We start from the raw sequence: 15,694 nt of genomic DNA, 5'->3' as shown, positions 1-15,694 counted from the left end.
AGTAGTCGTGGCTCGTGGGCTCAGTAGATGTGGCTCGCGGGCTCAGTAGGTGTGGCTCACGGGCTCTAGAGCGCAGGCTCGGTAGTTGTGGCGCACGGGCTTAGTTGCTCCGCGGCATGTGGGATCTTCCTGGACCAGGGCTTGAATCCGTGTCCCCTGTGCTGGCAGGCAGATTCTTAACCACTGTGTCACCAGGGAAGTCCCGGTGACAGCTTATTTAAAGTGCCGGCCCAGAGTGGATCATTAATAGATCCTTGCTTTTATTGTTTTAGTATTCTATTAAATACTGAGGCAGATCCTGGTTTGGAACAGGTATCAAGAAGGAGACCTTAGTTATCCTGATTTGGGGATCTTTGCTTATAGGTAACAGAGTTTAGGAATACACTGTTAGGAATTACACTTCTGCTTAAGAGTTCTGAATTTAAACTTCCATCAGGGTCCTGGGTTCCAGGTATTTTCAGCCTAACAATTCTAAATGCCGAGCAAAGAGATAGACTGAACTGCATTATATAGAATAATGATGGTTAAAGAAAATCTTTGCAAGGGTTCCTGGAGTACTTTATTAGGAGAGGAAAGGCTGTGTCCTGGTATCTTCTCAGTCATCTTTCTTAACTTCACAGACCTGTCTTCCTAGTCACCATTAAATTACTGCAGATTTGTATGTTTAATATGTAACTGTTTCAAAAGTGTGAAATTTTCAAAGGTTTGTAAGTTGTAACTCTAATGACAGAATAAAAAACTTTGGGTTTAGATCACTTTCCCATCGTGTCAGATTTCTCTGTGCCATGGACATACTGAAGTGTGGACGTCATATCCATGTATGTAAAGCAGACAAACCCAAACAACATGTGTGTACACAGAAGAGGTCTAGGAGGCTCACCAAATTGTTGAGCGGTTATTGCTGACGAGGAAAGTGGGAATGGGTTGAGGGTGGGAGGGGGTTGAAGGGAGACTTTCATATATTACTTTATATATTTTTCTAAGGTTTGAAATTTTTCAAGAATGTATTCATGAGTTACTTTTGAAATTCAGAAAATTTTTTTGTAATTTAGAAAAACTAATCACTTTTGGATCCAACTTCCTGTGTAAGCTTCCTCTTCTGGTTGAAGTAGAATGAACTGATCAGCGTTGTCCAGTTTTCTTTTTTTTGTTGTTGCTGTTGTTGTTGCTTTTTGTTCCCTTTTAGCATTTTATGTTTTCCTAAAGATACATTGGGATAAGGTACATGTTTTACCAAACATAAGCTATTTCCCAAATGGTATCCAAATATTTAGTAGTTCCCCGGCCTGAATAAGGAATCAGACGATGATTCTCTGTTCTCGCCTGGGCTGTGGCACTGGGGCCAGTTCTCCGTCCAGGCAGAAACGGTGGTACTCACGTGCCGTGGGGAAAGTGGGACAGACTCCCTGTGCAGCACTTCCAGAGAACTGTGTGCTTTAGAAGAAGCCAGCCACTTGGCTGTGCCCTAAACACTTCCCTTTAGTGTGATGGACCTGCAGATCTCTGCTGCCAACTACTGGGTTCCTAGCCAGAGGCTCTGAAAGTCTGGAAACTTTATAGTGAATAAATTTGTAGGAGCAACCCTTGATTCTAACTGTGGCCAATTGTGCGCTTGCCTCCGAAAGTGCCTTCTGCTATTCAGGTGCAGCTCATTTTTCCTCTTCAGTCATATACTTAGATTCCTGAGCAAAACTTCCCCTGACAGTTCTCTAAAAATGCTCTCTTTGTGACAGAAATGGGAACGGTAATAGCAAAAAAACCCCATTTTTTTTTGTTTGTTTGTTCTTAGGTACATAAACTAACTTAAGCAGGGGGTTATTCTTCTAGAGCCTGTTAAATTATAACAGAAGATATTTCCATGTATGGTTTTAAGAAACAAAAGCAAGGAAGACATCTCAACAGTCAATGCCTTATTAAATGTCAGTGCCAGAGCCTAGAAGAGGATTAGGAACCTTTGAATCTCTTATTTAAATCTAACCAGAGCTACTGCGTTTGGGGCGGAAAAAAAGATTGTATATAATACTAAATTCATTCACCTTTCAAACTGGGGCCTAGTATCTACAGATCAGTAGATGTTTTGGGAAGTGATGAACCTCTTACACGCAGTGTGCTAAACCTTGGCCTGTGCTCCTTGTGGCTCAAATGTCCCTGCATGTGGGGAATGTGTATGTCCTCACCAGCTTGGCCTGCATACCTCCTAATTTAGCTACATTTGGGGTAGTTACATCTGCTGAGAAAGAGCAGTGTTTCTCACTACTGTAGCTACAAATAAGGCAGAAGTAGCTAGGTATTTTCTGAGAAATGCTAAAGAATAAATGTGTAAATTTCTATAAATTCAATTCTTAAAGAAAAACCAAGAAATTTTACTTTTAAGTAACAACTAATAATTTTTATTTAACAATTGTTATTAAAATTTAACAGTTTTAAATATTTGAAAAAGAGAATATAAATTAACATAATTTGAATTGAGAAAAGGAGAACTTGCAGTCAGGTAAAGTATTAAGTAATATGCTCAAAATATATAATAATGAATTTGAAACTCTTATATGATTTCTTTTTTTAAAAAATCCATTGTGTATCTATACACTAGCAATTCTTTTTTAAAATAATTAATTAATTAATTTTTGGCTGCGTTGGCAAAAGGCAACGAAGATGTTGCTGCCCACAGGCTTTCTCTAGTTGCGGCGAGCGGGGGCTACTCTTCATTGCAGTGTGCAGCCTTCTCATTGCGGTGGCTTCTCTTGTTGCAGAGCTTGGCCTCTAGGCAGGTGGGCTGCAGTAGTTGTGGCACTTGGGCTCAGTAGTTGTGGCTCATGGGCTGTAGAGTGCAGGCTCAGTAGTTGTGGCACATGGGCTTAGTTGTTCCGCGGCATGTGGGATCTTCCCAGACCAGGGCTCGAACCCGTGTCCCCTGCATTGGCAGGTGGATTCTTAACCACTGTGCCACTGGGAAGCCCCTCTTATATGATTTCTTACAAAACTGACCAAAGAACAAAAATCTGAAGGGGCCAAAAATGGATAGAAAGATCAGGATAACTACCATAAGTGCCTCGGTCTCATGTTACATAAATTGGTCCAAGAAAACATTTGTTTATTGAGCAAAAATGACTTTGTGCTAAGCTTTCAACAGTCACTCTGGTTGTCTTACCTTGGAAGAGATTTGTTCTGAACAAAATAGTAAAAGAATAGGAAGCACATTGAAAGCTAACCTAGTAGAATTACAGTTGTGTGGTTGGGAATATTTGGTATACGGCTTTACCAATTAAACCCATTGGTAATGGGTGATGTCCTAACATTTTACTCCAGGTTCTCTGGAATTTGTAATGATAGATACATTTCTAAGATTCAAGTATTTATCTCCTTTTGTGTTTGTAGATAGAGTAAAAATGTATCTAATTAATAATATTAGGATTTGTCTTTATTAGTTTTTCAATAAAAATAACTCAAATCTTCACTTACTTGCTAGTTTCAACCCACTTTCTACATTCTGATTTATCTTTAAATCTCTTTTTGTGTAGATGGGCAGCATCAGGGAGTCTTTTTATCAAGGTCACAGAGAGCTAGAACCTGGTCTGTCCCTCTGAGCCTTATTAGTTCTTTCCAATCTATAGGCTGCAAACCCAGTAATTACCCACCACTAAGAAATTATGCTTACGCTTTGAGGGAAATTGGATTGGAGAAAAGGATGTTTAAGTAGAACATAAAAAATCAGAATGTGGAGATTATCTTCTTTAGAAAATGTGAAGTGCCAGACTTATTTTTCAAATAGCCAACTCAGAGTCTTAAACTAATTATAATTCTACCATAAAGCTATATTTTAATAATGAAGAAGAAAAATTGACTCAGCTATATAATATGATGTTGTCAAAAAGTGACCAACTTGGAGTTTAAAACCTTTTTCAAGAGTATGTTTCTTATTGTGGCATCAGTGGACAACTTGTGTCAAAGTCACCTGGGGAGCTTGTGAAAATCACCGTTCCTAGATCCCTGTTCCTCAGGTGATCTTGATGTGCACTAAGGTTGTGAGGGGCTGCCCTGAGGCGTGCAACCAAGCTTGGTATGCCATAGACGTGCCTAGTGGGTCCTGGGAAAAACAGAGCAGATGAAGACGGTGATCCAGATGGCTGCTTTATGTGGCCTCTCCCTTCCTCCCCAGCCCCACTGTCATCGGAGGGTACCCTCTGGAAATTGTTCCATCGTTCCCTGCTACCTACTGCCCAGGCAGACCATGGGTTCCAGGCTGGCTCCATCCAGGGTTACTAAACCTCCCAGCATCATTTTCTTCATCTGTAAAATGGGGAAAACATTAGTACCCATCTCATAAAATTGTTATGAGAATCACGATCTAAAGTCCTTAGAAAAATGCCTGGCATTTCATAAACATTAAATAAATAATAGTTGCTATTATATGAATACTTTTTAAAAAAGCTGAGTCTTTTTAAAACATTTCTTCCACTAATGAGTGAATGATCCAATTTTAATTAGTTCTTTGCCTAAAAAAGCTATTGAATTGGCCACTCCTTCCTTTTTTGTACCCACCATACTTTGAATATACAACTACAGCAACATCTAGAACACTTCATGTGCATTTATTTATTTACATGGTCATCTCCCCACAACCCAAGGGTAGGAACCAGATGTTATTCACATAGCACCGTACACAGAACATAGCACAGTAGCTACCAAATGGCAGGGAAAATCAAGTGTTTGATTCTATTAATTACTCTGATGCTAAAATGAAAGTGTTCAGTGGTGCAAAGTACTTCTCAGCCTTAACTCTGGGGTGCTTAAATAGGGTATATCTATGACTTAGCATCAAAAGACAATGTTTGAAAATATTCTTTGGTAATAATAGTCATTGATTTACACCGTAAATAAAACTGGATTATATAAATTAGTTCTTAGGATGTTATAGCAGAATGTGTTCACTGTTTTCACTGCATATTATGCATCATATATTTCCTCTGACAGTCAAAATTTAATTGGAATTTGAATAATCAAAATTCAGTACACATTTATAGAATATCAAATCATAGTTACTTATTTTAATCTCTCTCACTTGATCTACCTATGCTCACCATGTCTGGAATATTAGCAGGCACTATATTCTAAATCGATTATTTAAATATCTAAAACTTACATCTCTGTATTCTTCAAACTAGAAGTTCTGTGATGTGAAGGACGGATCTGGCTGGCATATTTTCATTATGCAAAGGACTAATACCAGTAAAGTGCATTCAATTTCAAGGGTAAAATTTTTAAATCATGTCTGATGAGTGAATTTGAGCTGATATTCAAAGAACAAATATGTATTGAGCACTGACCAGGTACAAGATCCTTAAACCTTACAATATGTAGTTCAAAGATGACTTTTGTACAGATTCTGATCTCAAAGAGCTTTCAGCCTGGAAAGAAAAGTAAGTATATAAAAATCCTTACTTTTGGGCTTCCCTGGTGGCGCAGTGGTTAAGAATCCGCTTGCCAATGCAGGGGGACACGGGTTCGAGCCCTGGTCCGGGAAGATCCCACATGCCGTGGAGCAACTGAGCCTGTGCGCCGCAACTACTGAGCCTGCACTCTAGAGCCCATGAGCCACAACTACTGAGCCCAAGTGCCACAACTACTGAAGCCCACGCGCCTAGAGCCCGTGCTCTGCAACAAAAGCCACTGCATGAGAAGCCCACGCTCCGCAATGAAGAGTAGCCCCCACTCGCTGCAACTAGAGAAAGCCCGTGCAGCAACGAAGACCCAATGCAGCCAAAAATAAAATTTAAAAAAATAATAATAAATTTATTTTTTAAAAAATCCTTACTTTCTTCTTGTCCCTTAATGGAAATATTGAGAAAGTGCTAGGGGAACTTGGGGGAGATGATTATGGGAGTTGATTATGTATATAAAATCAAGGTGAACTGGGCTGAGGAGGCGACTGACCAGTAACCACTTAAAAGTCCTAAGCCTGTTGCTCAGTAATCGTGACGTTCACTTTTCCCGAGAGCAGAGTTGACATTGTGGTGTCTGTCCTAGGTCCTGTCCTTTTTCTTCATTGGTCTGATGTCCATGATGATTCCCCTGTGCAGCGTCTTTGGGGCCCTCATTGCTGTCTGTCTCATCATGGGTCTCTTCGATGGATGCTTCATTTCCATTATGGCCCCCATTGCCTTTGAGTTAGTTGGTGCCCAGGATGTCTCACAAGCAATTGGATTTCTACTCGGATTCATGTCTATACCCATGACTGTGGGCCCACCCATTGCAGGTAAATTATATTAATTCATAGCATTTTCTACTGTAGGTCCTAAGTCTCACTTATATGTTAAATATATTATGATTTATTGGTTTCTGGTGTCTTGCTTTGTATGTGCCTTATCTATAACATTTTTAATAAGACCAGCTGTAAATGGCATGTTGGAAAAATTTGTTGATGAGTCCTCTTATTCTTATTGATATCTAAAACACTCAGTGAAATGTGTAGCAGTTAGGTTCTGGACTTTGAGCTTTCAGAGTTCCTATATTTCACTTAGTATGTGTTTTGGAGGAATAGCAGTGTGATTTCTTTTTAGGAAGAGGTGAAGATTCTGAAAGATTTCTAAATATGTATGCTTTGTGTAAGAGATCATAGCTCCCTGAGAAGTAGTTAATGAAAAATAACACTTAGTAGAAACAACCCAAATGTCCATCAGCAGATTAATGGATAAACAAAATGTGGTATATCCATACAGTGGAGTATTATTCAGCCATAAAAAGGAATGAAGTGCTGTACTGATACATGCTACCAGGTAGATGAACCTCAAACATGTGCTAAGTGAAAGAAGCCAAATACAAAAGGTCCCATATTATATGATTCTATTTCTGTGAAATATCCAGAATAGGTAAATCCATAGAGACAGAGAACAGATTGGTGGTTGCCAGGGGATGGAGGGAAGGGGGATTAGGGAGTAACTGCATAATGGGTGTGGAGTTTTCTTTTGGTGTGATGAAAATATTTTGGAACTAGAGAGAGGTGGTGGATGTACAACATTGTTAGTATACTAAATGCCACTAAAATGGTTAATTTTATGTTATGTGAATTTCACCTTTAGAAATCTTCTGAATGATAGTATAAAGATGTCTCACGTTCAGTATTAGTTGGTGCCACTGTAAATTATTATAAGATTTGATAAAATTATTATAAAATTTAAATGTATGTACTATCATCTGTGTCTGGTATCTGAGTGGCTCAGTGAAAGTTCAGTTCAATTCATTCTCATATTCAGAACCACACGTATCAGCAAATTTGCCAGTTGGGAACCTAGTCATGTATCAAGCAAGCAGAACCACTACTGAGCAGACCAAATAAAAGATAAGTTCTAAAGATCACAGTCTCCTTTTAGGGAAAACCCTCCAGTCCTTCCCCTCTCCCCCAGGTAATACACTATTTTTACATCTTACAAGCTTAGTTTGTTAGGGTTTCCAAGTCCACAGCAAATTACAAGAAGCACTTTCGTAGAAATGGTGTTTGCTACTAGAAGTGACTATAACAGATCAAGAATGAAGGAGTTAACAGGAAACTTTCAAAGCAGGCAGAAGAACAACAGGAGGTTCTGAGGGCTCATAGTATTACAACCAAACATATTAATTTGTGTTCATAAGGATGAAAGGTTCAGTTATATGTGGAATATTCTGATTCGGGGGATAGGAAAAGCATATATTTAGATATGTTGTATATTTTAGGTTTCTATTTGGAATGACTGTACACATTTTTTTCTTTTTTAATGTTGGTACTTACCTGAACAAATCCTCAGCTGTTTACTTAGCAGAGTCAGATATTCAGTACAATGTGTTCCTAGAACATTTCAGATAACTTAGTTTGTATAGTAAAAGTTTAAAACACTAAGATAACTTTTTAAATCTGGATTTTGTTAGAGAAATTAGGAATAAGGAGTATTCTGACAGTTTTTAGAAGCAGAGCCCTAGGATCTATTAGAGTACCACACATATATTCTTATATTTTCCTCCCATGTGCTGACAAACCTCAGTTTCTTTCCAAAATGTATTTAACAACCTAGTTTTTTTCATCCTGACTCTTAGATTTATAATTTTTCATGATTTTGGATTATACTTTTAAATAGTTTCATGTTATTCCATAAACAGGCCCAAGAAAGGTTTGAAATGTAGACAATTTGAGGTCTGTGTGTATGAGAGAAGTTTCAGCTTGACGGTCCGTCCACCTTCAGCTAAAACGGGACCTTTACACCATGTGTCAGAATATCCCAAATGGCCTCTGAAGGGTTTTGAGAAAGCCAAAGCTTGGTTGCAAATATTTTTTCCATGTAATATCTTGGTAGGAAAACTCAGAGGCCTGTCACAGACTTGCAACAAGATTAAAGAAATGCGATCTTTTCCTTCCTCATATCAGAAAAGGTTTATATTTCAGACCCATTTCCTTAAAAATGTCTGATATCTGAGATGTTTGAACTAGCCTGCTGAGATGAAGATACTAGGTTGGCAGTAGGCCACCAGAGTGACTAATCTGAGACCCCAAGAGCCATACTTGTTCTCTCCTGGTGACAGTTTTTTCCCTTCCCAGGGTTACTCCGTGACAAGCTGGGCTCCTATGATGTGGCATTCTACCTCGCTGGAATCCCTCCCCTTATTGGAGGTGCTGTCCTTTGTTTTATCCCATGGATCCATAGTAAGAAGCAAAGAGAGATCAATAAAACCACTGGAGGAGAAAAGATGGAGAAAATGTTGGAGAACCAGAACTCTCTGTTGTCAAGCTCATCTGGAATCTTTAAGAAGGAATCTGACTCTGTTATTTAATGTCTTATATACCTCCACCAGACTGGACTTGCTTTTAGAAGTTTAAGCAAGTTTTCCTTTTATATGAATTGCAAATTTCTTATTTTTTTAATCGCATCCTAGGAATAGCACAATAATCGGGAAATAGAACCCTTATTACTACAAGAACCATTTTCTGCCACTGAATAGCTGTCCAATATTTCCATGAGTCTGAGACCAGAGACTCAGACTCAATTTCATGTACAAGAAAACCTGTCTGAAAGTCAAATATTATGAGAATATGAAGCTATCTCAGTAAAAAGTAACTTCAGAAACTGTGAACGCTATTTAGCTTATACAAATATTTAAAAATACCTCAAGCTATATTGAAAGGGTTGCAGTTTGGTTAGGACTGGAAATATTGTTTGTCGTCTCACATGGTGTTTTAGTTTTGTATCTCTGTTTTATTTCTTCTGCTATTTGGAAACAAAATTAAGCCTGGATTTCTAGATAATATCAGATCTACTTAAATCTCAAGTCTATGTTTAAAATTGCTCGCTGCTCTTAAATAAACTTTGAAAGTAAGTTATTCTGACTTGCTCCAGTGTCAAGGGACCTCCTTGGAGCAGGTACTGACAAGGTGTTCAGAATCAGTGTGTGAGATGAACAGGAATGAACAGAATCCTGTTCATAAGGGCAGAGCAGTTCAGAAATCAGACATTTCTTCCATTTACATTTTTCCCCTTTGGATTTGCAGTGTGTTTTACTCAAGTAGCCAGAAACACCCCAGATTTCTGAATTTGTTTAAATTGTAACAATAAAGTAAAATAGAAGAATTGAAAGATATTCTGGCATTTTAACTTAGAATTTTTCTGACTTCTGATTTGTTGCACTAGGACCTGATATTTAAACAAAGTCTTACTGAGCATGTTATCAAGTTGCAGTTTTAGGCACAAATGGGAAAAAAACATCTTTGTGAAGAAAATATCTATTTCTGATAGAAAGAATTGCTCAAATTGGTAAAACTTTCTGGCAAAAATTTGCGTTCATATGTACTTATCCTATTGTGTTCCCCTTTAACATTGCCTGTATTTTAAAAAATATTTTTATACACAAATATAAGAAGGCTATTTGAGTTTTAAAGACTTAAAATTAAAACTGAAGTCATGGCATGACCCATACTCATCTAAAAAACATCAGAACACGTCCCTCATCCCTGAAATTATATTTTAGTACATTTTTCTTTCTTATTTAGGTCTTTCTTTAAGTTAATATGTGGAAAGCATATTTAAATCCTAAATACATATGTATATTAGATCTTCCTCAAATGTAGCTTGTTCATCTGGGAAAATGCTGTCTTTTTATAAAGCACCTCAGGATCCACCTGTTCTAAATTCTCTGTGCTGAGAGAAATGCAACCTATTATGTCCCTACTTCTCTTTTCAGCTTCGATCGTTTGTGAAAGGCAAAAGTCCTTCCATTCCTGTCTCTAGCTGAGATGGAGATGCCTGGAAAAGCATATGGATTTGTAGTTGTTGATGGGGGAGGAGGGCAGGCAGGGGGAGGAGTAAGTGAGGCTGTTAATTACACATCTAGAAAACCCAATAACTTTTCCTCTTAGTATCAGCTTTCTCACCTGCAACCTGAAGGTTTCAAAGTGTAAATACTAAATACGGAATTTATTTCTAATAGAACTTTAAATAATTTTGATCTTGGAGACATTCTGCAACTTACTACTTCCAATTCTTCCACATTTCATATTCAGGGGACTTAGATAATTTGTTTTTTGGAAAGTTCTGTTGCATTAAAAAAAAAAAAAATCTACATTTTGACCATGCTGCCCTTTCATGTTCTTATTTTAAGCTTTTACAAAATGACTGAGAAATGATAATGTAATACATCATTAGGTTCTTCATTTATTCATGCCCTGTTATATAAAACATTATTTCCTCATTATTATCAGTGCTTTTGAAATCAGCAAAACCATACAACTAAGTACAATCATCAAACCTGCCATTATGTTTATTTTTCCTACAGTTTCAGCATAAACTCCTGACTACCCCCCAATTTTACAGAAAGACTAGATCTAAAATAGAAAATTTATTTTGTAAAGACCTCCAAAATGTTTTTCCTTTCAAAATGTTGCTGATTTTAGGGGAAGAAAAGTAATAATCTGAAACTCAAAGACTTGATCTTGCTTATTTTCCATGATAAAAGAGCAACATGACAAGTATTTATAATAAAACTTAGATCTCAGAATATTGTGTATAATATTATACATATGTTAGTTTTCAGTTTAATGGAATGAATTAAACAGGATCTATAACACTGAAAAGGCTCTACTAAAATAGACTCTTATGGGGAGTTCTGTGCTGTAATAATATAAAGTTAAAAAGTATGAAAGGTAAGATGCTAAATTCCATAAATGCATATTTAGTAATATGTTGTTTGGTACAAATAGTTATAAACGTCTAAAATATATACTAAGAAAATAAAAATATTAATATTCACAAGATTTGTTTTAGACCAAGAAATATTACTTTAATCTTTCAAAGTAAATCCTTTCTAATTTCTGAACAGAGTGTTACTATTGCAGTTAAGTGACCTGATGGGCCTACATTTTTTTGTTCAGTCCAAGACACTTGTTTAAAAGAATAGATACAAACTGTCACTTTGCTGTACAGCAGAAATTCACACAACATTATAATTCAAATACAATAAAATTTTTTTGTTTGTAAAAATAAATAATAAATACAATAAAATAAAACACCTTTGTTTAGCTCACAGGAAACATCCTGACCAGGCCCACCTGTGAATGACTGCACGGGGGAAGAAATTAACACATCCCCTCCGGAGGCTGAACAGAACCAGGAAATGTTTGACTTGACTCCCTCCCCTTTTAGTATAAAAGAAGCCTGAATTCTAACTCAGGCGTGATGGTTCTCAGGACACGAGTCCACCGTCTTCTTGTTCAGCTGGCTTTCTGAATAAAGTTGCTATTCCTTGCCCACTCCCCACCCCCAAAAAGGAATAGATACAGAACTCTGCTTTCTCATCTCATCCTCCTAATTCTGATAGGACTCAGCAAACTCAAATTTAAAAGGTTCTGGCATTTGAGGCCAACAATAGCATAAGAAGGGGAGCAACTTTACAGAAAGGCTGGATAGGGTATTATTGTAACAGATGCCCAAGGATCTTACAGAAACATTCTGGTTAAATTTTATTGCAGTAGACATTGCTGGGATGCATCCATTTAAGTAATAATGAACCACCCAGATTATTGATACTATATTCAAAATTTATAAATCTCTTTGATCACGGTTGTAATGCTTAGTCTATAGCCCTACTACGAGATGTGTAATTTCCACTGAAAACTGCATAGTGCTTGCATTAAACTTCAAATTTCTATCTAAAATAGAAACAGGACTTCATTTGCATTTCATGATCATGCATTATCTGTTTATACATGTTTGCAGACGATCCCATGGGCTCTGCCCAAGTAGGGGAAAAAAAACCTTTAATGCTGTTAGCTTCAACTTCACACTTTTTTTTTTTTTTTTTAATTTATTTATTTTTATTTATTTATGGCTGTGTTGGGTCTTCGTTTCTGTGCGAGGGCTTTCTCTAGTTGTGGCAAGCGGGGGCCACTCTTCATCGCGGTGCGCGGGCCTCTCACCATCGCGGCCTCTCTTGTTGCGGAGCACAGGCTCCAGACGCGCAGGCTCAGTAATCGTGGCTCACGGGCCCAGTTGCTCCGCGGCATGTGGGATCTTCCCAGACCAGGGCTCGAACCTGTGTTCCCTGCATTAGCAGGCAGATTCTCAACCACTGCGCCACCAGGGAAGCCCCCAACTTCACACTTTTAAAGTCAATGTACACTTGGTTGTAAAGTAAACAGATGTTTACTTCTGGTAATTATAATCCTTTTAACTGCACTTAAGAACATTTTAATTTGTGCCATTGTTATTTGTAAGCTGTCCCATGTCCAGATAACTCTTGATGTTAAATCAAGTAAGACTGAATAGAAAATGTGGTATGAGATTAGAGGTAGGCAACCTATAGCATGGGTGGCTCTGAGGACTTCCTGGTGATGGTAAACTTTCAGACCCCTTTAGTATGCCTCTTTTTATATTATCTTTATCATTTTTCCCTTTACTTCCCACATCCTTCAAAAACCTGCCTGAAAAGTCCATTAACATCCTTGCTTAGTGCTACTGGTTGCTTAGCTGCACTGCTTACCAGTCCCTATGATTTCAGAGGATGGAACCCATCCAATTTTGTTGTAACCTGGAGAATGGCTTGCTCTCAGCTTTCAACTTAGAGTTCTAATGATACACCGAAAAAATTTTAATTACATGATTAAAAACTGGGAGAGGTAATAAGTTTCATATAATTGTCATCTTTTGTGCTAACATAAAACTTTAATGTTTAGGTAAATGCTTTGAGAGGAAAGACTGTCAAGTTCTTAATATTTTCAGAGAGCTCACTTTTTAAACTTTGATTTTCATATTCCATTACAGTTTTGCTAAATCATAGTCCTGAAAGCACATCCTGGAGGATGCCTTGGAATGTAGTGGGCCCTCTGGGATGCAGTTTCCTAATGAACCTGCCCTTAGGCTGGGTTTCACTTCATGGTGAACGGTATTAAGAGTAACATCCCAGAGTCTAGAGATACAAGTGGAAAGTATAAGCTAATTAAGTCCGTAGTTTTAAAATATGTGACTAATTTATATAAGTATTTAAAACTCTGCGGGAAATTTCTAACTGAAAACTTCATTGTAGCTGGCAAAGAAGGAGCAAAGAATAATAAGGTGGAGAACAGGCACACACAGCTCCCAGGCTCGCTGTAATGGGATAGCCGCAGCCATATTTTATCATTTTATTTGTTGGCAGAGACTAATGCTTTGTTTTATAAATACACTACAAGTGATAGGCTACAATTTTCAAGAATAAAGGGCCAAATGCCCATAGCTAAATATGAAACCTGCACATAACTTAGAATCATAATTCCTGATAAATATGGATTTTATCAGATAACTCCTTATGACTCATGAAACAATTCATTGTCACATCTTTCAATCACCCAAGCCTTGATATTTGGGACATAGTAGTCTATTTAGCTTGTCCTTTTAAAAATTATTAATTTGGGGGGACTTCCCTGGAGGTCCAGTGGTTAAGACTCCGCACACCTAATGCAGGGGGCATGGGTTCGATCCCTGGTCAGGAAACTAAGATCGCGCATGCCGCCTGGCACAGCCAAAAAAAAAAAATTATTAATTTTTTAAAAGTAAACATTAATCATCTTGGCCTCTATACATTCAAGGAAATTCTCCACGGTACTATTTTTTTTTTTGACAGATATAAAATAGGAGGCTACCTCATTTATGAAACAAGATTTCAATCTTTTATTAGTATGTTGGAAAGACAGTGGGAATGAAATGAAACCTTTCTAAGTGCTTGATCATGACACTCACTTGATCATGGCAGTCCACCTACCTCAGCTTTCAGCGTCTGACTAAAAATCCAGCTTAATTCTTGCTTAGTCAGTGAGTTAATGGTGATTCTGGGATTAAAAGGCAAGGGAATACAAGTTGTTAAGGGGGTCGAAATATCGATAAAATTTAAGTGTTTTGTTCTGATAAATGGATTTAAAAGGAACAAAAATGGAATATTAACTATTGTGGCCTGTGGATAATCTGAAAAAGGAAAAAAGTGAAGAAATTTATAATCTATATACAATAATGAACACTTACTAATATGCTTCACCAGTGGCTTTTCAAATTACACTGGCAGCTTGACGATGAGGTTGTTTTCATCTGTGTTTTCTTTGGCAGGAAGATGGATGATCACTGACAAGAGATTGTATGCTTGTGCCTTAACCTTACAGCTTACGTGTTAAACAACTCTTGTAAGAGGCACCCCTTTCCTAGTGGAACAGGGACAGTGGCAATGAATTTTTGTCCTGCTGGAGTTTTTGAAAATGCTACCGTTGAGTGTGGCAATAGTGTAGGAGTTAACCCACAAGTTCCCAATCTAATTAAAGATGTTTCTAGCCTTTCGATATGGGTGCTGTAAGAAGAGTATTTTGGAGTTGAATGTCACTAAGCATGTAAGTGATATCACTATCAATATAAAACATTTAGAAATCAAATTAGATCTGTGACACTATTTTGGAGCCTCTGATACATGACTTTTATTCTTTATCAGATAATACTTTTCAGTATCTGTCAGTTATTAGAAGAGTCAATTTGTTAAATAAGTGTGTAAACACATAAACCTTTTCTACTGTTATCTTCACCAAATGTAATCTTCTATAGTATGTTCTAAAATGCTAGACAGTAATGGGTCAACATATCTTTCGTAATTTAGCCTATATTGGAATATTATTTCAGGGACCCAGGGTTTGTTATCAAGAGTGCTGTATTTTGACCCGAGGCTATGAACTGACTGTATTTGGTGCCTTTTTTTCCTACCAGAGAAAGATCAGATCAAGACTGGTGCTAAATTTCATGTTCCTTGCAAAATTATTTTTTCCTTTTTAAATATATATGTCAATAAGAAATGTGTAGATCTAGCAGTATTATGCATGTTGCATTTTGTAGATATGTCTGAGGAGAAAAACCTCCTATAAAACAATTACTGAGTTCAAAATCTACTTAGAGGTATGCAATTTTTGTTAACACAGAAGGCGTTCAGTATGAAAGTCAAAAAATGATCACCAAATGAAAACTCAATGATGAACACAGCCCCCCAAGGTAATGCCTTTAAAGAAAAATCCCTGGTCAATGTTTCTAGCATAAAGTTAGCTATTCAAAGTATTCTGTGACTCGGAGGGTATGTGAAAAAAATGTTATGTATATTTTATTATACATATAGCTCTATATATATACAAAATAGCTTTCTATTGAGCTTGTTTAAGTAGATATTTTAAGCTATTTTT

General features: G+C 37.2%; 1 protein-coding gene across 1 annotated transcript in view; it reads left to right on the top strand.

The window, feature by feature from the left end:
- SLC16A10 (solute carrier family 16 member 10) overlaps positions 1–9,596 on the top strand; it is a 131,777-nt gene extending 122,181 nt beyond the window's left edge. The window contains exons 5-6 of the mRNA XM_036871330.1: positions 6,025–6,253; positions 8,564–9,596. Of these exons, the coding sequence (XP_036727225.1) occupies positions 6,025–6,253; positions 8,564–8,796 (462 nt within the window). The 3' untranslated portion in view covers positions 8,797–9,596. The remainder of the gene's footprint in view (positions 1–6,024; positions 6,254–8,563) is intronic.
- The last annotated feature ends 6,098 nt before the right edge of the window (positions 9,597–15,694 follow it).

This window comes from Balaenoptera musculus, chromosome 12 (genome assembly GCF_009873245.2).
Source record: "Balaenoptera musculus isolate JJ_BM4_2016_0621 chromosome 12, mBalMus1.pri.v3, whole genome shotgun sequence".
Classification (NCBI taxonomy): Eukaryota; Metazoa; Chordata; class Mammalia; order Artiodactyla; family Balaenopteridae; genus Balaenoptera; species Balaenoptera musculus.
This window is presented reverse-complemented; position numbering and strand designations above follow the sequence as displayed.